At 48.3% G+C, this 21,464-nt stretch overlaps 1 protein-coding gene and 1 long non-coding RNA gene across 2 annotated transcripts; one reads left to right on the top strand and one right to left on the bottom strand.

The window, feature by feature from the left end:
* GGA3 (golgi associated, gamma adaptin ear containing, ARF binding protein 3) lies at positions 1 to 21,316 on the top strand. Its single transcript, XM_064728345.1, has 17 exons — positions 1 to 111; positions 5,615 to 5,699; positions 6,109 to 6,184; positions 6,611 to 6,709; positions 7,488 to 7,611; positions 8,343 to 8,446; positions 8,971 to 9,051; positions 9,994 to 10,131; positions 11,709 to 11,790; positions 12,292 to 12,408; positions 13,289 to 13,558; positions 14,440 to 14,507; positions 14,899 to 15,221; positions 15,693 to 15,958; positions 16,750 to 16,919; positions 17,813 to 17,923; positions 19,071 to 21,316. Exons 1-17 carry the CDS (start codon positions 72 to 74, stop codon positions 19,179 to 19,181), a joined length of 2,265 nt encoding a protein of 754 aa, XP_064584415.1. The 5' UTR covers positions 1 to 71; the 3' UTR covers positions 19,182 to 21,316.
* LOC135455270 (uncharacterized) lies at positions 2,306 to 6,337 on the bottom strand. Its single transcript, XR_010442298.1, has 3 exons — positions 6,233 to 6,337; positions 4,890 to 5,077; positions 2,306 to 4,510 (listed from the first exon to the last, which is right to left on the bottom strand). It is a non-coding gene; the product is annotated as an uncharacterized LOC135455270 (long non-coding RNA).
* Positions 21,317 to 21,464: the final 148 nt, after the last annotated feature.

Raw genomic sequence — 21,464 nt, 5'->3', positions numbered from 1 at the left:
TCACCGCTGGCTCCGCCCCCCTCGCGCGGCTCTCGCGCGGGCGGGGCGGGGCCCCGGGTCGCTCCGGCAACATGGCGGAGGCTGAGGGGGAGAGCCTGGAGTCGTGGCTGAGTGAGTACCGCGGGCGTGCGGGCACTGCCCGGCCCCCTCCGACCCCGGCACCGCTGCCCCCCGGCCCCTCAGCCCCTTCCCAGCGCCTCCCTGCAGCCTCCGCTCGCCCGACCCCGCCACCCCCCTCAGCCGGGCGGGAGCGCCGGGGCCGTCCCGGGGAGGCCGGGGGGTGACAGCGCCCTGGGGACGGGCTGGCACAGCCCCCCGGGCACGGGGGAGTTTCGGCACACCGGGCACGGGGTCTCGGCACCCGGGGATGCGGCGTCCCGGGGGAAGAGCCGGGGCCTCCCCTCCCGGCGGTCCGCCCGGTGCGGGGCGCGGCCGGGGCCGGTGGCAGCTCCCCGCGGGAGCCGGGGCACCGGGCAGGTCTGCGGCTCGGCCCCTGCCAGGCTGCTGCTTTTTCTTGTCCGGAAAGAGTCCTGGTCCGCGTCTGTCCCTCCCGTCTCTTCCCTTGCCTGGGTTGTGGCCCGTCGAGTGTACAGCCTGAGTGCTGTTCGTGAGGTTCAGAATTGTGGGGGTTCCCAGATGAATTAATTTATTCATGTGTTACACAACTGTGATGTTCAAGCAGACAAATCCTGCTTTATGCCTGGCTGCAGTTTCAGGGTAGTTGTGGACATCCATTCCGTACAGGCTGGAATGTATCAAACCCCTTTGTCAGGCTAAGGTGCCTTAAAGGTTGGAGGGGACGAACCCCCGTTGGTGTTGGTGCCCAGCCCCTGCTGAGCGTCCCCTGCCTGTGTGTCTGTCCCATGGCATTTGGGCTCTGCCTGTACAGAACACAGGGATGTGATTCCTGAACAAATCAGTCATAACTGTAATTGTTTTTTATATATTCTACACACAGGAGCTCCTGCTGCTGTCCCTGGGAGGCCATTCTGCACATCATAGCCTGTTGCCTAGATTTTCTTCTCCTTTTTTTAATAGTTATTTGTTTGATTATGGCAGCAAGTGAAGTTCCAAGTAGTCAGGTACTGGGCAAACAGCAGATGGTCATTACCCCAAATACCTCAGACTGCAAAACCTGTTACCCTTGGAGCTATCCTTCCATAAACAAGATTACTCCTTTCTTGGTATTTTTATATAAAATTCAAACATGTACATGCTGTCATGGTCTGTTATCCGAGTTACTGGCTGAAAGATGTTTTCATCCATTCTCAATTTAGCTCAATCCCTTCTGTCCCCTTACGGATTTTGCTCCTCCTCTGAACTCCCACAAATTGTCAATATCTTTTGTTGTAGCCAGTGAGACACAAGAAGGAACACCCACATCCCTTCCTTGCAATATTTCTCTGAGGAGAGCTGACTCACCCAGTTCAGTTTGTGTGTGAAAATGTCTCTAGTAGGAAGGATATTTTGGGTTGTATAGCCTGGAATGCTTCCTGACTGCTTGTTTTCTGGGGATATTTTTTAATTGAGGAAGTTAAGGGAGAGGCGATGTGTCCTTGGCCAAGGGGCTACAGGGAAGAGTTACAAAGGCCTTACTCACTGTGAGAAGCATTGCAGCGAGCCTGATTGCAGCGGGGCACACATTTTTCAAGCCTTGAGTGCTGCCGTCAGATTTAGGAGGATGCTTTTCTGCCAGGTCACTGCTACAGGGATCGCTGTGCTGGGGCTGGATCGCCCCTCCCATCGCAGGGAGCGGAGCCGTGGGGCCGGGCGGGCAGGGCGGCTGCAGCTCCCGCCTCTGCCCTGCCCTCCCGAGGGGTTCTGTGATCCTGGCAAAGCCACGGCTGATGCCAGCCTTGAGGATGTGCCATGCCCGAGGGGTTTCTGTGCTCATGGCAAAGCCACGGCTGATGCCAGCCTTGAGGATGTGCCATGCCCGAGGGGTTCTGTGCTCATGGCAAAGCCACGGCTGATGCCAGCCTTGAGGATGTGCCATGCCCGAGGGGTTCTGTGATCCTGGCAAAGCTGTGGCTGATGCCCGCCTTGAGGATGTGCCATGGCCAAGGGGTTTCTGTGCTCATGGCAAAGCTGTGGCTGATGCCAGCCTTGAGGATGTGCCATGCCCGAGGGGTTTCTGTGATCCTGGCAAAGCCACGGCTGATGCCAGCCTTGAGGATGTGCCATGCCTTACCCCCCTAAGGGAACGGCTCAGCAGCACAGCCAACTTCCCAGCCACGGGGAGATGGAGAATTTCTGACTGAAAATGTTCCATTTTTTTTTTTCCTGTGGGGGTGTGCAGCTTCCTGCTGCCCTGCCTCTGGCATCAGGTGGAGTCACAGAGCCATGAAGTAACAGCATCCTCGTGTCCTGCTGCTGCAGCAAGATCTGCGCCTCAGCCTGGGATGATCTGGCATCCTCTGCATGTCCTGCCTCATTCCAGGCAGCTGGGGGGAGAGAAGGTGATCCTTCCTGTCCCCTCCTGGCAGGCAGGCTCTGCCTCTGCTCTGAGCTGAAACACAAGAAGGTTAGGAGATAATGCCAGCTGTACAAACACAACTGGAGCCTTTGACTCCAATGCTGCTTTTTCTGCTGCATCCAAAAAGAAGCTTCTTGTACCCTGCTCATGTCAGGCTAAGGCAGTGTTCCACTGTGGAACAGATGAGATGCAAATGGATAAAATATTATAACTGTCTCAATTTCTTTTTTCCTTTGTTTGTCTGGCTCAGTGTTCTTTTCTGCCCAGGACTGCAGAGTCTGATTGTTAAACTGGACATGCCTGGGCTGGGAATCACAGGCTAAGCCTGACCTGGGGAAACTCTTTGTTGGGTGGCTTTTGGCTCATTTCAGTAGAGAAATGAGCCCAGAGGTCAGGAGCATTCGTTACCAGCCAGTAAATGGTCTCTGGTTCTCTTCATTCCAGCTGCTCTGTGGTCCCCTGCCTTCCAGTATGGTTTCTCTCTAGGGAAAACAAACACCTTTGTTTCATATCTAATTATTAATCTGAATGTTGTCTCATTAGCATTCAGTCTGGCAGAGCACCTGGGGGCTGAGAGGCTCTGGTACTCAGGGTGGGTGTGAAGCAGCTTTGTTTGTCCTGAGCACATTTTAAACAAAAGCTGAAAACTGAGGTAGAAGTGGTGGCAGGACCGGGGCAGTGCCAAGGCTTCAGTCCCCAGATTGCTAGCTTAGATTCATGTAATTCCAGGTGTGAAATGGGATTTTCAGGAGGGGACCAGGTGGACAAGTGTCTATGGAAGCAAATAACTGGTACCAAATGGGCCTTGGTTGCAGTTTCAACAGAAAAGCCAAAGACTTGATGTTCCAGAGCACCAACTCTTCATCCTGGACTGAACCCTTTCACATAAGGGTTGAAGCATATTTATAAGGCAGCACACACAAGCTCCTTGCCCACATTTTGAGCATTCTGCATAAAAAGAGAGGATTGTAAGTCACAACTCGATAGATGTGACACAGCTTGCTGCAGGTGAAGTGAGGGGATTCCTCTGTGCTGGGACTGGGGACAGCTATCCCTACACCCTGGTGTGTTGTGTCATGCAAACACATCAATCTCCAGAGCCAGGGCAGGACTTGTGATCAAGCTCATTAACTTTTATGAACCAAGGTTTCATATGGAGGTTTTATGGATGTTAGAAATAGGAAAACTCTTCATGTGGAACAGCGCTTCCCTTTGGCAGTCACTCTCTCCTCCTGAGACTTCACTGTCTTTGTGTGAGAGCTTTTGCAGAAAAAACTTAGATGAGTCTGAGAGCATGAAATAATCCAGTGTCATTGCAAAACGTTTTTGGAACAGCTTTAAAATTAACACTTTGAACATAGGAAACTTGATTACATTTTCCTGTTTGTACCACATCATTTTCCTAATTTCAGGATGTGCATCCATCAAAGTCCAGTTGGTTGTGTGTCCTTATCTGTTTGTGCTCCTCCTGCATTTATTAAGTAAATTCCCTTGATTCCAGCCAGGAACTGAGTGGTTTTTGTTCTGGGCCTGCTGAGCACAAGAGGTGCTTGGGAGCACCAAACCACCACAGTGTGTTTGACTTGCATGAAGAGGCTTTAGATTGTTGTAAGTCCATGGTTTCATGATGGTGTTCATCAGTTGCAAATGTGGTGATAAGGTTTAGGTGCCACGTGTTTGGAACAGTGTTTGGCTGTGCAGAAGTTGTCTTTTAAACTGAGCTTGCCTTGAATCTCTTAAGACCAGCCTGGTAGCTTAGTGAGTTCTACAGGATGTTATCTTGCAGTCATTCCTCCCTCACTGCTGTCTTCTGCTCATCTCGGGTCCCATGGAGGTCAGCAGTGGGCACAGAGATTCATTCACCAGTAGGATATTTTACCATGCCATCCATGGAAACATTCACTTGCTTTACAAATACCATTCAGTGAGGAGGAAAACCTGAGCAAGCCGTGCAGGATGGGCACAGCAGGAGAGCTCAGGTGCACTGGGAAAGGGAGGGTTTGGAGTAGATGCCTGACAGCTGTTTAGCTGTCTCTGGAAAGGTAAAAGGATATGTTTTAATGATGATAAAAAGTGACACTTGGTAATGCAGCATGTGTTTGTTTTGTTATGCTTCCCTCTGAGATGAAAGTACAGAAATGCGTGCTGGGTTTTTTTCTGCCCTTCATCCCCTGCTCTATACTACCTGACTAAGCAATATTTAATTTCCTAAACCTCTTTCCATTATATTAAAAATTTTAGGAAGGTTTCTTAAAGGCCAGCTCTTAGATATATAGAGACAGGTACAGTACATTATTTCTTCCCTTACAAAAAAGAAAAACCATTATGTCTGGTCATCTTGGCTGCAAAATTAGGTTAAAGCAGGAATGTGATCTGCTGTAAATTCATTGCTGCATCAGGGTTCAGTAAATACCTGGAGAAGATGCATTGAGAAGCAAAGAGGTGCTGATGGCCTGACTGCTCTGCAATCAGTGAGGTCCTGCTGCTCGAGGGAGGATCCTTCAGGAGCCTGAAACAGCCCTGTCAGTGAAGTGTTGCTCCCTGAGCTTCTGCATGTTGGATCTGAGTTCCTGATCAGGTGCAGGCTGCAGTGTTTATTACCTGCAAGAAGAACTCAATGTATAATAATAAATTTCAGTTCACAAATCCCAGGCATCAATCAAAGCAGCTGGCACTCCAAAGGCAAGTGCTAATGCTAAGTGACTGATATTAAACATCTGATCTTCCAGCTCTTCCTTCTGCAGAATTCCCAGGGAATACAAAAATAATTTCATATGTAGAAGGTGTGAGGGTTTAACCTTTAAAGAATTTATTGTTACAACCAAATAGAAAGGGACAGCATTTCAGGCAGAGGAAACTGAGCTGAAATATTTTATTCTGTGCTCTCATTTTAGGATATGAGAATAGCCTGTCTCTAAACACTTGGGATTTGGCCACCTGTTTTCTTTGGAAATAATGGATGTTTGGATGTCTCAACTTGGACACACCCATTTCCCTGAACAGACATACCATGTGTGAACTTCTTTCTCCTTTGTTAGAGCTGGCAGTGGATGTCAGATGCTTTTCTCTAGGAAATGTGTGACCTTTTACACTGTTTCTTCTCTTGATTGATAGTATGTTCTCTTTCCCTTGCCAAAGATAAAGCCACCAACCCATCCAACAGGCAAGAAGACTGGGAATACATCATTGGATTCTGTGACCAGATCAACAAAGAACTTGAAGGGTGGGTGTCCCAAACTGCTCTAGACTTAATAAATAAATGTTCACAGTTTAAAGTGTGAAATTCCATTATCAAACATTTACAATTTTTTATATATACTGATATCACAAGGAGGAGCTGGCTACAACAGAGAGAAGATGCTGCCTCTCCTGTGAAAGGCAGCATGGCTAATCCAGACTGAGCACTGGGAAACTGGGAATTCTGAATCTGCTTCTAATTTCAGGTTCAGCACCTCCAGGGTTCTCATCTGGCCAAAATTATTCCAATTGCCAGTCTGTAAAATGGGGTTATCACTGATAATGCTGGCAGAGCTTCATATGTTTAAAATCTTTACTTGCAAGACACTTTGTTTAAACAGCAGAATTTGTGAAAATGTTAAAGTCCTCCCTGGTGTTTACCTGTTCTGTTCTAGGCCTCAGATAGCTGTGAGACTCCTGGCTCATAAAATCCAGTCACCACAGGAATGGGAGGCAGTGCAAGCCTTGACAGTAGGTATTCCTTACCCCTGAATCCAGGCATGTGTCCCATTGCCTCACCTGGCTGGGGTGGAGGGCTCAGGGTGTGTCCATGGGGTCAGCTGGGCTGAGAGGGAGTGGGAGGGAAGGGAGCACAGTTCATCCCTTAACTGTCCAGAAACAGCTCTGGGTTAGTTTGAGCTGCTTTCCTTTATCTTCAGGCAAGATTGGTGTTTATTGTTGAGGCCAAGTGCTGAGATAACACAGACCCAGATGCACCTGGATGAGGGTGGGACACCAGGTGTGCCATCCCTAAAGATGGGAGATGGATGTCTGCATGGAGCAGGAGTACTTGTCTCACTGACAGGGGCCCTTACCTCCCCTCTAAGCAGAACACACACTGTTACTGTAGGATTTTTCTCTTTGCTTTCAGCCCCTGTTTCTGTTCCTTGAATGCAGGTGCTGGAAGCTTGCATGAAGAATTGTGGGAGAAGATTTCATAATGAAGTTGGGAAGTTTCGCTTTTTAAATGAGTTAATAAAAGTTGTGTCTCCAAAGGTTAGTCCCTGAGTGTGACAGCTGTAGCTGCTTTTTGTTTGACCTCTGTAAGCTACAGACAGCATCCAAAATATTTGTAGTGTTCTCTTTGGCTCATTGCACTTATTAGTCTATATTCAAGAGCATTTGTTAGCTAAGCTCTTGTTGTTTGGGGGATTTTTATGCCTTACTAAATCTCTCAGGAAGCTGTACTGAATTGCTATCACTATACAGTCTCTGGGCTGTTCTAATCCTTCAGGTAACTCTAAAGGGCTTCTAAAACTTGGGCTGTGTTGTTTTAAGAAATGAAATTCCAGTGATTGTGGAAGAGAAATGTGATGCAGAGGTTAACACAAGAGGTTTGACAGCACACCATGGAGTTCTAGTCCTCATTGTGCTGACTTGCTGTGTAAAGAGTGCCAGGCTAAGTCCCTCAGCATTCATGATGAGTTTAATGTGCTGAAAATCTTCCCTATGGCATGATTGATGCAGCAATGCATTCCCAAATTCTCTCCCATAAGACAGAGGAGGGGGTGGTTCTCTGTACTGCTGTAATTTTTAAAATAGCAAAATCCTGGAGCCAGCAGAACAGCTGCTTTTTCTTTTGCTGAAGGTAATCACAAAGCTTCTCTTCACTGTTATTTCAAATCTATTAGAGGAGCACCTTTTCCTCCTAATGAGATGTACCTTAGACTTGGATCATACACCTCTGAATGTATTTCACTGAGCTTCCACAGAGCTTTATTTTTAGAAAGAAATTAAGAACATGAAGAATTTGCATCTTTTTTCCCACACTTAGTACCTGGGGGACCGAGTCTCAGAGAAGGTGAAGTCCAAAGTGATTGAATTGCTGTACAGCTGGACTGTGGCATTGCCAGAGGAATCCAAAATCAAGGATGCCTACTACATGCTCAAGAGACAAGGTAGGGAGGCAGCTGCTCGCTCATGCATTCTCTCCAGCCTGGGCTTTGAGCAAGAGTGTCACAAAATATACAGCTTTTAATTAAATGGGATCAAGACAAGCTCTGAGGGGAGATAGAACAAGGGAGAAATTCTCTGAAAAGCTTTTCATTATGTGTAAATGCCTTGGGCAGGGTTGAGTTGGCTCAGTTAACTAAATTAGTGAAATACCTTGCAAAGACTTTTGTTTTGGTTTGAAGGGCCTTTTCTGAATTCTTTTTTTTTTTTATGGAAGTAGTTATTAGATTATTTGAACAAGTCTAATTTAAAGTGAAATAAGGGCTTCCAAGTAGCTTTTTGTGTTCTTTTAGCTAAATGGCTTTGCAGCTGTTCCTTTAGTTCAGCTGACACACATTTTTTGTGTAGGCACAATGGAAAAAACTCAGTAGCTTCACAAGAAAAATAGATTCCATGAAAGCTCTGGAAACCATCCTGTCTTATTAGGACACACATACTGGAAGTCATAACTGTCCCTTGCAGCACTGTGGATGGATAAACTAAAGGGGCTGAAAATGGTTCCTTCCCTTCAGAGGCAGAGTTTATCTCATGTTGTGGGGTTGGGAGAGCATCCAGGTGAAGTCAGCCTGGGGATGTGGATGTGTTGTTCACTGGACAGGTGTGTGTTGGGAGTGCCTGTGTGCCCTGCCTGCTGTGAGTGTGTGTGCTGACCCACAGGATCCCTTTCTGCTTTCAGGGATTGTCATGTTTGATCCTGTGATTCCTGCAGACAGAACTCTGATTCCTTCCCCACCGCCTCGTCCCAAGAACCCAGTGTTTGATGATGAGGAGAAATCCAAGGTACAGTGAAGGCTTGTGACAAAATCACTAATGTAAAGTGATTACTCAGTGCACATTTAGAATAAGGAAGCAAAGTATAATAATGTGGCTTTTATTTTGGGGAGATGATCTGTACTTTTGCAGGGTTCACTGCTTTGTCCATTTGCTTAACCCAAAGTTCCAGTTAAGACCTTGTCTGTGTTACCATTATGGGGTTACTTATGTTAAAGTGCCATCCTACTGAAGTACTGGAGAGCAGAGAATGTTTCACACACAGGAGGAAAAATAATGTATGGGAGAAATAACTATCTAGTGCCAGAAGTCACTGAGATGTCACAGAATATGTCCTGTGTGAAAGCAGGAATGCAGCAACTCAGATAATAAACTCTAAATGACTCCTGCTGAAGTCCCTGTAACTATGGAAGCTATGTGAGCTTTGTAACACTGGGCTGTATCCCTTTTCCCCTGAATTGTTCATATGGAGTCCTTTTCTTTTGCTCAAGGGTCTTTATTTGTTTCCTGACTATAATTTTCTTGTCTTTCAGCTCCTAGCCAAGCTGCTGAAAAGCAAAAACCCAGATGATTTACAAGAGGCCAACAAACTTATAAAATCCATGGTAAAAGAGGTAAGAAATTCCTGTAGGATTGGTCCAGGTAAGCAGTCTGCTTTCCAGGTTTTAAGCAGTTTGACTTCAAATGGTGGAGGGCTTAGGATTTGGTCTCTAGCTTGTACCTAGGAGATGTTTGTGTCACAGAAATGTGATGTTTGTGTCTACAGTTGGTGTCTCTGGTGGATGATGGGGCAGGAATTGAATGTCTCTTGTAAATAACCACATTCCCATCACTCAAGGTGGGATTTCATATCAAGGTTTGGTGGGAGCATGGTGGTACCACCCCTGGATGCTGAGGACTGAGTCACTGGACTGGTTTTTCTCACAAACAAGTTCATGGAAACACCTTCCTGTTTGCAGAGCTGTGCTGCATCCACCCATGGCAGTCATTCCAATCTCTGGAGTCCAGGAAATGACTCACTGGGATTCTGGCAAATAGAAGGATACCTTCTGGACTGTAGTGGTTGTATAGGTTACCAAGATACTTCATTCAAGCTCCTCTTGTCCCCAGGGCAGATTCTCCTACGTCTTCAGTTGAAATCTCCAGTCAGAGATGGGTGGACATTTTCCACCAGGGTGTGCTTGTTGTTCCTAGTAAATGTTTTGCCTCAAACACCTCTCTTTTGTTAAGTGGCATCAAGTGAACAACAAAAAAAAATCTTCTGAAAAGGTCAGAAAGAAACTTCTTGGAACTTTTTTAGTGGTGTAATAATACATTGAAGTCTATCTAATGAGACTTTTTGGAAATACGGGGTTGCCTGTAATTTCAGAATGGTGGTGAAAAGACAATAAAATAAACAAAGCTTCGCATGAATGAAGAAGGGTTTTGTTTCCTTTTTTCTGGCTTAATCTTTAATAGTAGTTACTTGACACATTGGCAGATAATATCTGTGTTTGTGTTGCTGTGAGCTTTCAGAAGGAAACTCATCCTTTCTGTCTGTGCTTTCCACCCTGAAGGACGAGGCTCGGATCCAGAAGGTGACAAAGCGCATGCACACGCTGGAGGAGGTCAACAACAACGTGAAGCTGCTGAATGAGATGCTGGTTCATTACAGCAAAGAGGACTCATCAGAGGCTGACAAGGAGCTCATGAAGGTGGGTCTGAGCTGCTCCTTCTTCCCAGCAGTCCTGGAGTCAGTCCTTTCGTACAGACTTGAGTTTTGCAGAGAATTACAAACACTGCAGTAAAATGGAGAGCAGTGGTGAGAAACAGGAGCAGTTGCTGCAAACAGCAGGCAAGAAAATATCCATGATTTTAGTGCCTTTCACCAGAAGACTGGGTGGGGAGTAGCTCCATTTCATCTGTGCTTGAAGTGAAGTGCAGCTGTTCTCCAGAGGTGCAGCTTGGCAGAACCTGCAGTTTGTAATTCTGGATCCTGTAAGGGCACACAGCTTGCAGGTCATAACTGTCTGTTGCAGCACTGTGGATGAATAAACTAAAGGCTAAATGGGGCAGAAAATAGTCCCTCCCCTTCAGAGGAAAAGTTTTAGCTTGTGTTTCAGGCTTAGGAGGACATCAGTGAAAATCAAAGCGATCACCAGGGATGACTTGGTAGGCCCAGAGCCTTTAAGAATTGCACATTATCTTATTAAAAAAATCAAACACACTTATTTTTAACAACAAAGTCTTTAAAGAGTGGTAAGAAACGTGTTTGTTTCTGTGAACCATTTTGTTACTGCCACCTTTCTGCTGTGTGGCTGCAGACTCAGTAGTGGTTGCAGCACAATTGAAGCCTAATTGCTGAAGCATGATTCTGCTTTTTAGGGACTGCTGTACAAGGAAGGAACATGTCTTTTGGATTAGAACTTGACCACAGGTGCTGATGTGAGGGAGGACTGAGAAATGTGGTGGCAATGCAGGTTGTGTTAGCCCAGGCTCACGTAACGCTGCTGAGCATTGTGAGCTGGGCACAGAGGCCGTCCTGGCTGTGCAGCCACACTGGCACAGCCAGCATACTGAGCCTGCTCTGCTCTGGGGGTCACTCTGTGCTGACTGGTGCTGCTGGCAGTGGCTCCTTGTCCGATTTTCGGCTGTTTGGATGGCCTGGAAAGGCCCGGGGTGGCCTTGGGGCAGCCGCGTTTCAAAGGACGAGAAGAGGCTTCAGTTCTTTTCTCGGTCTCGGTGTTTATTAATTGTTTATCTAAAAGATTTTCTCTCGGCCCGACAGAGCTCTGCTCAGCAGCCAGCCATGAGCACACTGTGTCCGCCCTCCGGGCAGTCACCTATCTTTATACCCATAGTTACGTGTACAATATTTATCATTTTTCCCCAATACCTTTCACCCTTATTGCCCGGTGCACTTTTAGTAATGACCAATCCCAAAGTGCCACCATCACCACAGAAGATGGAGGAGAAGAAGAAGAAGAAGAAGGACAGGACACGCCCCAATTCCTCCATCTTACTTCTCTAAACCCCCCTGTACAGAAATCCTAAACCCTGTGTTTCACTCTCTAATTAACCAATCCCTTCACCATTCACCCCGGTGAAACCCTCCTGTCCTCATACAGGTGTCGTCTCCTGTGTAGGATCAAAGTCCAGCCACCAGACACTTCTGGAACATTCCAGGACTCCCGAGCCCCCCAAGGGTGGTCTCGGTGACACCTCAGTCCTGAGGTGCTGAGATCCCACAGCTCCTGGCTGGTGAAACCCTCTGTCCTAATCTGTCTTTCAGGAGCTCTACGAAAGGTGTGAAACCAAAAGACGAACACTGTTCAAGCTGGCCAGTGAGACAGAGGATAATGACAGCAGTTTGGGTAAACTAAACCACACTTTTCATTTTTAATTGCTTTTGTGCTCCTTGCCTTTGTAAGGCTTCAGCTATAAAGTCATTTCCTCACTGTGGGTTCCTGTTGCTTTAATAAAGGACAGGCCTTCTGTCTTTGTGCTTTCATTTCAGTTCAGCCTAGTTCAGGCTGGGACTGGACAGTACAGTTGGTTCAGGGGGATGGAGCAGTGATGGGGGACAGCTGCTGCTTTGGGAGCAGTGATGGGGGACAGCTGCTGCTTTGGGAGGGGAAGGGAGTTGCTGTGGGGAACAACCTTGGGCTCATTTTTTTCTCGGTACTGCAATGTGTGTGGAGCTAGAAAAGGTCAGGGTATTGCTTATAGAAATGTGGCACAGGCAGAGTGATGGAGCTCATAGCAAAATATTCATGGGTTTTCTTGCTGATTATTTAGCTGAAGACTGAGCACTCTCAGCATTAGTGGGAACAAAGTGACTAAAGCCTTGGAGGTCATTTTTATCTCTCTTGTAGGGGATATTCTGCAGGCCAGTGACAATTTATCACGTGTGATAAATTCTTATAAAAAAATAATAGAAGGGCAAGTGATGAATGGTGAAGTGGATCTCCCTGGGATGTCTGTAGTGGAAGGTGAGTTCCTGGGAAGCCAATTGTTTAATTTTTGAATCCTGCAATTCTAAGTGTTCAATGTTTCCTGTTTTGTTAAAGTAGCTTTTGATGGTTTTTGTGGCCAACAGTTTGTGAATCAGAGGGGAGCAAGAAGGCTTCTGAGCAGTGAATAAACAATTCTGGACAGGAGCAGCAGTGCTGCAGCTTTGCATTCTCCATTGCTCAGTCCATATTATTGAGACCTTTGATGACATCAGTAGCAAACCTCCATGTGAGCACTTTGTGTGGCTGGAAGTTCTCATACATTTTCCTCCCCACATTTGTCCTGTTTCTTAATGGTAATGTGTAAGAAGAAGATAATTTAATCAAAAACATTTTATCAAACAAGAGCTGAAGAGTAGGAGCTGGACCAGGGAGCCTTTTCCTGGTTTTGCAAGTAATTCCAATTTGTGAATTCAGGCCAGTTGCCCATTTCACACTTGAACTTCACCATTGAAAGCTCTGGACATGAATGTGACAGAATTACCACTTGAAACTCAAACATTTTTGCTGCTGCCTGGCAGCATCTTACAGGGACAAGACTGTTCTAAATATGAAGATTGGGATGGTATGAATTTCCTTCAGCTTTCCAGATCTCTGATAACCTCTGTTTATTATAATGCTGTAGGATCTCCCAAAGCTTCATCTGAGTTCAAAAGATTTTTGAAGAGATCACGAATTTCATCCTTTTAAGTATTTGTGTTGATTTACATAGTCCAGACAGCAAATATCCTTTCTCTGTTACAGAGATCCATAAGCCATGCTCAGATGAGGATCTCTCTGCTAATTTCTTGCACACACTGGGTTTGCTCTGAGCCTTTTGCCTTTTTTCCTAGTAGTGTTTTTCTCCTGTCTGCTGCAGGGAGTAACTCCACCAACAATCTCAACACCCTGATCGACCTGGCAGGACTGGACGTCAGCAGCGCGCCGCCGCCTCCGCTGCCCCCCAGGAGCCTGGCAGCCGCCCCCAGCCCAGCCCCCAGCCCAGCCCCCGGCCCAGCTGAGATCCCCATCCTCCCTCCTCCTCCCCAGGCCTTCGTGCCCCCGCGCAGCCAGGCAGAAACAGCACCTGCTCAGCAGGGCAGCACGAGCAGCTCCCTGTCCTTGCTGGATGAGGAGCTCCTGTGCTTGGGTAAGCTGCTGAGGGGCCTGCAAAAGGGCTGCTCAGTCCATCCTAAGAAAGGCTACTTTTGTGTTCTCCGTGTTCCTGGGTTCCAGGGAATGCTCCCGCAACTCCTCCAACAGAATGGAGGCCGCATGGTCTCATTAACCTTTTAAGCTCCGGGACAGGGGAAGGGGAGGGGACAGGTGAGCTACCAACCAGGTGAAGGGGCAGGGTCTCAAGGGACTAGGGACACCTATCCAATGTCCCCCAGGCCTGAGGGACCAACCACACGACGCCTTGCTGGAATCTTAAGCCTGATTGACAGGGCACACTCAGCAAGGGGGCGAGGGGGAAGGGAGAGAGGCATAGGCACACCTGGGAAGGGACTCAGAAGTTTAAAACAGGACATTGCAACACACCGCAACACCCTTGCATCATTCTGAGTATAAGCCCTGGTCAGTGAGTCAGTATTAAAATCTTCCAGAGCTGGCTGCAAGAAAATAACTGTTTAGTGCAATTAAAGTTTGATCTCTGGGGCTGCTGGGTCGTGCTGTGTGTACAGGCTGCAGTTTGGGACAGATGAAGCCCTGATTGTGGGGTGGTGCTAAGGAGAAGGTGCCTCAGAAGGGCTGTGCATAGGAGCCTGCAGGATGCCTGTCTGTGGAGCCCCGGTGTGAACAGCAGAAGGCAATGCTAATCAGGATGGGTTAGAAGAGCAGAGTGCAGGGCATGACTGTCAGCTGCTGGTGCTGTCAGTCTCTTCCTCATCACAGACTTGCAGTCCCATCTCAGTGTTTCATCAGGTTCTTGGGCTCTGGAAGAGCTGAATCAAGTTTTGGTGGTACTGAAACAGCAGCCAAGGAATTAACACTGAATTCATTTTCTCCTCCTGTTGTTTTTCCCTTCAGGCCTGAATGACCCAGCCCCTGCAGCAGGGAAGGAGACCTCAGAGAACAACCAGTGGAGCATGTTTGAGGTACAAAGGAGGAGTCTCAGGGAAGGGGAGGGAGGGAGGGAGAGACTGATGTTGTGGGAGGTCTCAGGATACACTGTCACCTTGGAAAAGCATGTGATCTCACACACACAGGCAAAGGGGCCGTCTGGCTTAGCCCCAAAATGTGGGATAGCTGTGTTTCAGCAGAGTAGGTATCCCTGAACCTGGCTTTCTCAGTGTCCCATCTGTCCCCATGATGTTAGTCCTTGCTGTGCTTAAATTACAGATCAGATGTAGCCCTGACTTAGGCCACAGACTTTGCTGCTTGTCACCCAGAACCTGTTTTTGTGGTAAACCTCTGTCTCTCTGTAAGAGAGCAGTGCCATCTCTGCACCAGCAGTGAGTTAGAGCATCTGCCTGTCCTCTCTTCCAGAATGAGCAGTTGGACCTGGATTTCTTTAATCCGAAGATGGTGACTGTTGCTTGCAACCCTGCAGGGAACCCCCTTCTCCATCCCACGTCACAGAGCACCTGTGGGACATCAGCCACGCTGCCTTCTGCCTTCCCAGCCTCCCAGCCTGCTCCCAGCATCCCAGCCCCAAACTCAGCACCGTTTGTATTTCCTGCTGTGCCAGCTGCCCCTGCAGGGCCTCCTAAGAATATTCCAGCTGCTCCTGGGTTCTTCAGCTCGTCTGTGGGGGGCAATATGTCACATAAGATGGATGCATTGGGACAACTCCTTGAAGAAGCCAAAGGGTAACCAAAAGTCCTGACTTTGCTTTGGCTCTGCAGTTAGAAGCCAAGCTCACTGCAGTGCCAGATTCTGAGGGTGACTTTCAATTCTCTGCTTTGGTAGAAATGTGGGATTGGGATTTTTGTTCTCAGAGGTTTCAGTTTACAAACTAATATGAGTTTCCCTCCTCTGGGAGGGAAAGGCAGGCAGAGCACACAGCTGTACTGTTGCCTGATCCAAAGGTGTGGTGTGAAGGACAGTTAGCTGTTAAGGTACAAGAGGCCCCATTTCCTTCCTGGCTTAGAGAAGTGACCCCAACCTGACCACCACCCTTGTCCTTGTAGTTCTCATGTGAGGCTGTGCAGAGTCACAGACTGCAGCCTGACTCCAGGCTGCTGCTTTGTCCTTGTGTTAAGCTGTTACCTCTGGGTATTGGTGAAATTCCTGCTTCCCTTCCAGCTCCATTCACCATGGCTTTTCTGTCTCTCTTGCAGGAGTGCCACCCAAGGCATGGTGACACCTTCAGTGTTCCCTGGGGTGACTTTGCCAAGCACTGTCAGCCCTGCCCCATTAGCAGCACCTGCAGGGCTGGCAGCCACTGCCTCTGGGGCCCCTCCAGCTCCCTTCCCAAGCAGCTGCCCTGCTGGATCAGGAAGCCCTCTCTTCCAGCCAACATCATTCCAGCAGCAAGGCAGTCCCATGAAAGCACCTGAAATTTCTTTGGCCAATGTCCACGTTCCCCTGGAATCCATTAAACCCAGTAAGTATTTCAGGTTTTTCACTTTGCTCTGGAGAGTTTTAAAGGCAAAGCTTCTTGTCAAATTTCATGAAATAGAGAAGGGATGAGCAGCTCCAGCTGAACATGCTGATCACCTGGTGCTGCCTTACTGGAATATGAATCCCAATATTACCAGGTAGATGGTGCCTGGGCCAGTCTGACCCTTGCTGCTGGGCCAAAGGCGGCAGCTGTGGTGTTTCACCCCAGAGACACCTTTAGCTTGCTGGAGGTTGCAGCTGGGCAGTGAGCAAGCCCAGGCTTGGTAGGAACTCCATTTACCTCAGGAGGGAAGGCTTCAGGCTGTGGTGAGGAGGAAGGAGACGGATTCTGTCGGAGGGTTGATATCCAGAGCTTTATTCCATGGTCACAGAGGTCTGAATTGTGGTAACAGCTCCAACAGAATCCCGAGCACGTGGTCTGATTGACCTTTTAAGCTCCGGGACAGGGGGAGGGAAGGGACAGGTGAGCCACCAACCAGGTGGGAGGGGGAGGGTCTCAGGGGAGGATGACACCCAGACAGGCCAATGACCTCTGGGCATAGGGGCATCCTTTGAACTTGCCCAACCACACAAAGACCTTCCTGGAATGTTAAGCCTGATTGACAGAACTCACTCAGCAAGGGGGCGAGGGGGAAAGAGGAAGAGAGGTATTGGCACACCTGGGGAAGGGACACGGAAGTTTAAAACAGGATATTACAACACACTGCAACAACATCTGCCTCAGCCCTTGTGCTGCAGCACAGACCTGCATGCTGTCCCTTCTCCCCCTGCCAGGCAGTGCCCTGCCCGTGACAGCCTACGACAAGAACGGGTTTCGGATCCTGCTGCACTTTGCCCGGGAGTGCCCGCCCGGCCGCTCGGACGTGCTGGTGGTGGTGGTGTCCATGCTGAACACGGCGCCGCTGCCCGTCAGGAACATCGTGCTGCAGGCGGCCGTGCCCAAGGTAGGGACACTGCAGCCAGGGAGGCCTGGGCTTGGGACAGCCTGCTCTGACCTTCCCACAGGCTCTGCTTGTGGGGATACCGGCTATTGGTTTCTCTGGGTCTGGATTGAAGGCACTTGAGACAGTAATTCATGTTCAGACTCAGGTGTTTATTATTTCTCATCAGTAAAACAGTCTCACTACTGTGAGTTTGGCAGCTTTTCATTAGAAGGCACAAAATGGCCAACAATCTCTTGGTACAAGGTCTTTTAAGACTAAATTATCCAATTAAGAACTGACACCTAGATTATTTTCCCTTTTAACCCAATAACTGATCCCAAAGAGCTGCAATGGGGACTTTTCCACCCAATTACAAAATGCCACCCAAACCCATGAAGAAGAAGGAAGAAGCAGCATGAAGAAGAAACCCAGGATGACACCCTGTGCCCTCCATCTTGCTTCCATCCACAACCCACTAAAAACCCCAAAACCTCAATTTCTCACCAAGTGATCCACCTACACTACTCTCTATAATCTATTTCACACTTTTGTGGATTCCAGTTTATCTTGAAGTCCTGGAAACTTTCAGCATGAATGAGGATCAAAGTCAGTGCTCCCCTGGGGGTCAGGGCAGACAGAGAAATATTCCCAGTGCCCTGGGCTTCCACAGTGCTCTTTCCAGAACCCAAAGGTTCTTGTCAGAGGCAGAAAACACTGAGCAGGATAAGTCAAGATCTGCTTGTTCCTATTTTGTTTTGCAGGCTGGGCTGGCTCTTGTTCCCTCATTCTCACTTGTGGGTTGATTCTCTTCCATTTGGATACAGGCTGTTGTGCCCCCAGCCTGTGCATGCATCCTTCATTGTCCCCAGGGCAGGAGATCATCCCTGAGGTTCTGCTCTCTATTTCATTTGCAGTCCATGAAGGTGAAGCTACAGCCACCCTCTGGCACTGAGCTGTCTCCGTTCAATCCCATCCAGCCACCAGCTGCCATCACCCAGGTCATGCTTCTGGCAAATCCTGCCAAGGTGAGAGGGGCTCTGGGATTTATCCTGCTCTTTTCAGACAAGTTTGATATCAGCTGAACTCTGTGGAGGGGTGGGACCAAATATTTGAGCAGCTACAGCTGTTTGTTCCTAAAAGTTTGGACTTGATGATCTTGGAGGTCTTTTCCAACCTGAATTATCTGTGATTCTAATGTGCCCTCCAGAAGTGGTTACTATGGAATGTTGGTGCTTCAGTTCAGGGCTAGAGGAGGCTCTTCCCAACAGTCTTGGCAGGGAGAGGCATGAGAAGGGGCAGTGTACTTCTTCCAGGCAAAGGGCAAGGACCATGTCAGGCTCAGCTTTAAAGGGAAGCAAAGCTGCATCAGGAGTTTGACTCTCCTGTGCACTGAACATGCCTGGCTTTGCTGATAATTAGATCAATGCTAAATTAACTGGTGCTGTAGCAGTACTTTTGATGAACCAGCAGGCAAATGTCAGATCTTGTCTGTTCCATCATTCTCTGTGACCAGGGACACAATGGGGTTGACACTTCCCTTTCTGCTGATGATGCTAGGAGCATCTGAGAAGATGTTTTTCCTTGCTGTAGTCACTCATTCAGTCAGCCAGCTCTGCAAGCACAAAGCTGAAGGACTTTCTAATTGTTTGACAAATTTAAATGTTTATACTTGAGAATTACAATGAAAGTGCCCTTCAAGTATCAGCTGAAATCTCAGATAAAAGGATGAATGTCAGAGGGATTTAGTGATTGTTTAAAAAAATTTTGTGGCTTGATTGAAGGGCTGCTTCCATCTCATGCTTACTGTATCGCAAGGCATTTTTCAGAGCAGGAACTGTTTTATCTTCCTCCACATGGTGAGGAATGTAATTTTTGGAACTTTTCCAGCAGCAGTCTTGAGAGCGCAGCTGAGCAACTGGCCATGTCTGTGCATGCTTTTCTCCTTCTGCTCCATGCTAAGCAGTAAAAGTTTTTTGGTATGAAAAGTGTAAGGTGAATAACTCAGGTTTGTAAATAGCTGAACTCAGTGAACTTAACCTGAACCCTCCTGCCCCTGCTCTGTACAACAGAATCCTTGTGCTCTCTGTAGAGCTGTAACAGGGAAGTGTTTTGTTCAGGGCTGTTGAGCTGGGACTGTTCTCACATTGCTTTTGGGTTTTGTCTTTCCTGCAGGAGAAGGTGAGGCTGAGGTACAGACTGACGTTCACCCTGGGAGATCAGCCCAGCACAGAAGTGGGTGAGGTGGATCAGTTTCCCCCGGTGGAGCAGTGGGGGAATCTATGACCTTAGGACACTGCCAGAGACTGTGACAGGACCAGGGCAGGATCCCACAGGACTGGAACGGATGTGCCGTGGGGAGGGACACACATGCTATCCACTGGTGATGTTCAGCTTTGTTTACATGTCCTGACCACTCTGCTTGTAGCTTTAGTCCAGAATGTTGTGCCCCACGTTTGAAGGGGCCCTGGAACACTTCTGCCAAGCATGAACTGAGAGGCAGCCAGCCACAGGCGCTGCTGGCTGCTTTTACTTTGACCTCTGGGTGAATCTGGTTCTATCTTCCACTCTATTAAACTTGAAGTTATTGTATTTTGAGGGAAGACCTGTCAGCAGAAGGGGATTTAGGTGGCTTTTCCTGCACTGCTGTCCAGAGCTGCCGCCAGGCTGTGGGGTGATGATGCCGCGAGCTCAGCGCAGAGCCCTGCCAGGCCCTCCCTGGGCCTGTGACCTCCCTGTGCCACACGGGCCCGTGAGCATGCTGAGCAATAATGCTGCTCCATGAGGGAATGCTTCCTTTTTTACACTGAAACAGCACTTAGCTCCCTTCCCCCTCTCCTGCTTCATTCCCAAGGGCCCGTGTAAGCAGCCCCTCGCTCCGTGTGTGCCATACTGCTCTACCTTTACTTGTTCTATTTATTTTATGCTGCTGGCTGCCACCCTGGGGCATCCATTTGGGGCAGCTGGTGCTGAGTTTTGTCTGCAAATGGTTACACTGGTTATTTTTTTGCTTTCATTGCATTCCATAGCGTGGGGAAAAGAGGAAATGGATAGTGAGGAGGAAAGAGGGCTGGAGGGTATTGGTCAGTATTGGAGGAGGACAGCACCTGGAGCACAGAACTGTCCTTACAATCACTGGTCAGGGCAAGTGACTGAATCCAGGGGTAAGGAGAGATGCCTCTCGTGTCCCCTCATGCAGGCAGTGTTACTGGTATAGTCAAATACTGTGTTTTATTGAGCTGAGTACAATGACCTACAAGATGTAAATAATCCAGCCATAGAGTATTAAAACAGAACAAGCAGGCAGAGAAAGGAAGAGGCTCCTCTGGGCTGTGATGGGGCATGTGCTGGGTTAATGCCCCATTTTCTTTGTTCCCTGTATTAAGTGGCAAAGTGCAATTGTCCCCACAAAGGGGAAAAGAGTTTTGCTGGACATCAGTGCTAACAGAAGAGCTGATCCCTTAGCTGCAACCTCCTAGAAATAAGGTTTAAATCACCACAACTTGGTTCCAGCAGCCCCTTCTTTTTTCTCAGTTTCCAGTCTCAAGCAGTGCCTCGGTGAGCCCTGACAGACTGTTGTAAATTAATGGGGGCTTTTAACACCCATTGACACGAACACAGAGAGGTGCCTGCTCAGTCCTTGGACACTCAGCTCTGCATTTCCAGCAGGGCTGTCAGCTCTTCTCAAACGTGGAGTGGGAGCAGCACAGAGAAAAGCAGTACAGAGGCTCCTGCCTCGTGTAGGAAAACTCCACAGAACATGATGCTGGAATGAATGGTGGCTGTAAAACCATTGCTGCAAACACAGCTTGCAGTTATTCATAGTTGAATTTTCTTTACTATGCTGCAGAGTAAAAATCCCTATAAATGAAAAAATGGGATTCACAAGCCTCAGGCCCTCATCAGAGGCACCAGGCAGCTGCAGGAACCCCTGAAGGTGGAATTCAGGCTTGTCCTGGTCTGAAGCCTGTGGAGATCTCAGCCTTGTCAGCTCCTGGTGCAGAAGCCAGGGGAGAGGGGTGGGTTGTTTGGATACTAAAGAAAGTTGTTTGAAATTGATGGACTGGGAGATAATGGACAAGGAGAGAATTCTTTCTGCCTCAGACACGTTCTTGCCAGCACTTTAGACACAGTAGGCGTGGGGACAGAGCCTGGGTGGTGTGTCCTGAGGAGCAGGGTCGCTGCTTCCCTGCATGTGGATCTCACTGTGACTTGGAGGAAGGCAGGAGAGCACAGGTGCTTTCAGCAGCAGCAGCCACCCAGACATGGACACACAGTCCTGCTGCTTTGGAAATTAAACCATGAATGTTCCTTGTCTGTAGGGTGAGGTTCCTGCTTCATCCCCAGCAGTCCTACCTGTACATACATCTCCAATGCATTTGTGCTGCTGCATGTTGAATAAATCATTTTCCCTACCTGGCTCTGTGCTGGCCCTTTCTCGTGACAGCTCCTGCAGTGCAGTGCTGCTTCTGGAAAGCCTCAGACTCAAACTGTGGACTCAAGACCTTCCTAAGCAAAAATAGAGAGGTTGCCATTTCTAAAACCCTGCTGGTTTAAGAGGTGGCCTTC

This window comes from Zonotrichia leucophrys, chromosome 18 (genome assembly GCF_028769735.1).
Source record: "Zonotrichia leucophrys gambelii isolate GWCS_2022_RI chromosome 18, RI_Zleu_2.0, whole genome shotgun sequence".
NCBI lineage: Eukaryota > Metazoa > Chordata > Aves > Passeriformes > Passerellidae > Zonotrichia > Zonotrichia leucophrys.
Note: the sequence above shows the minus strand (reverse complement) of the source record. Positions and strands in the feature narration are given on the sequence as shown.

Bases quoted from the DNA above. Each gene is read 5' to 3' on its own strand.
- GGA3 (XM_064728345.1), top strand. From the start codon at position 72: ATGGCGGAGGCTGAGGGGGAGAGCCTGGAGTCGTGGCTGA. The intron at 8,447-8,970 runs GTACAGTGAAGG...CTTGTCTTTCAG, and splicing joins ATGATGAGGAGAAATCCAAG to CTCCTAGCCAAGCTGCTGAA. The intron at 9,052-9,993 runs GTAAGAAATTCC...TCCACCCTGAAG, and splicing joins TAAAATCCATGGTAAAAGAG to GACGAGGCTCGGATCCAGAA.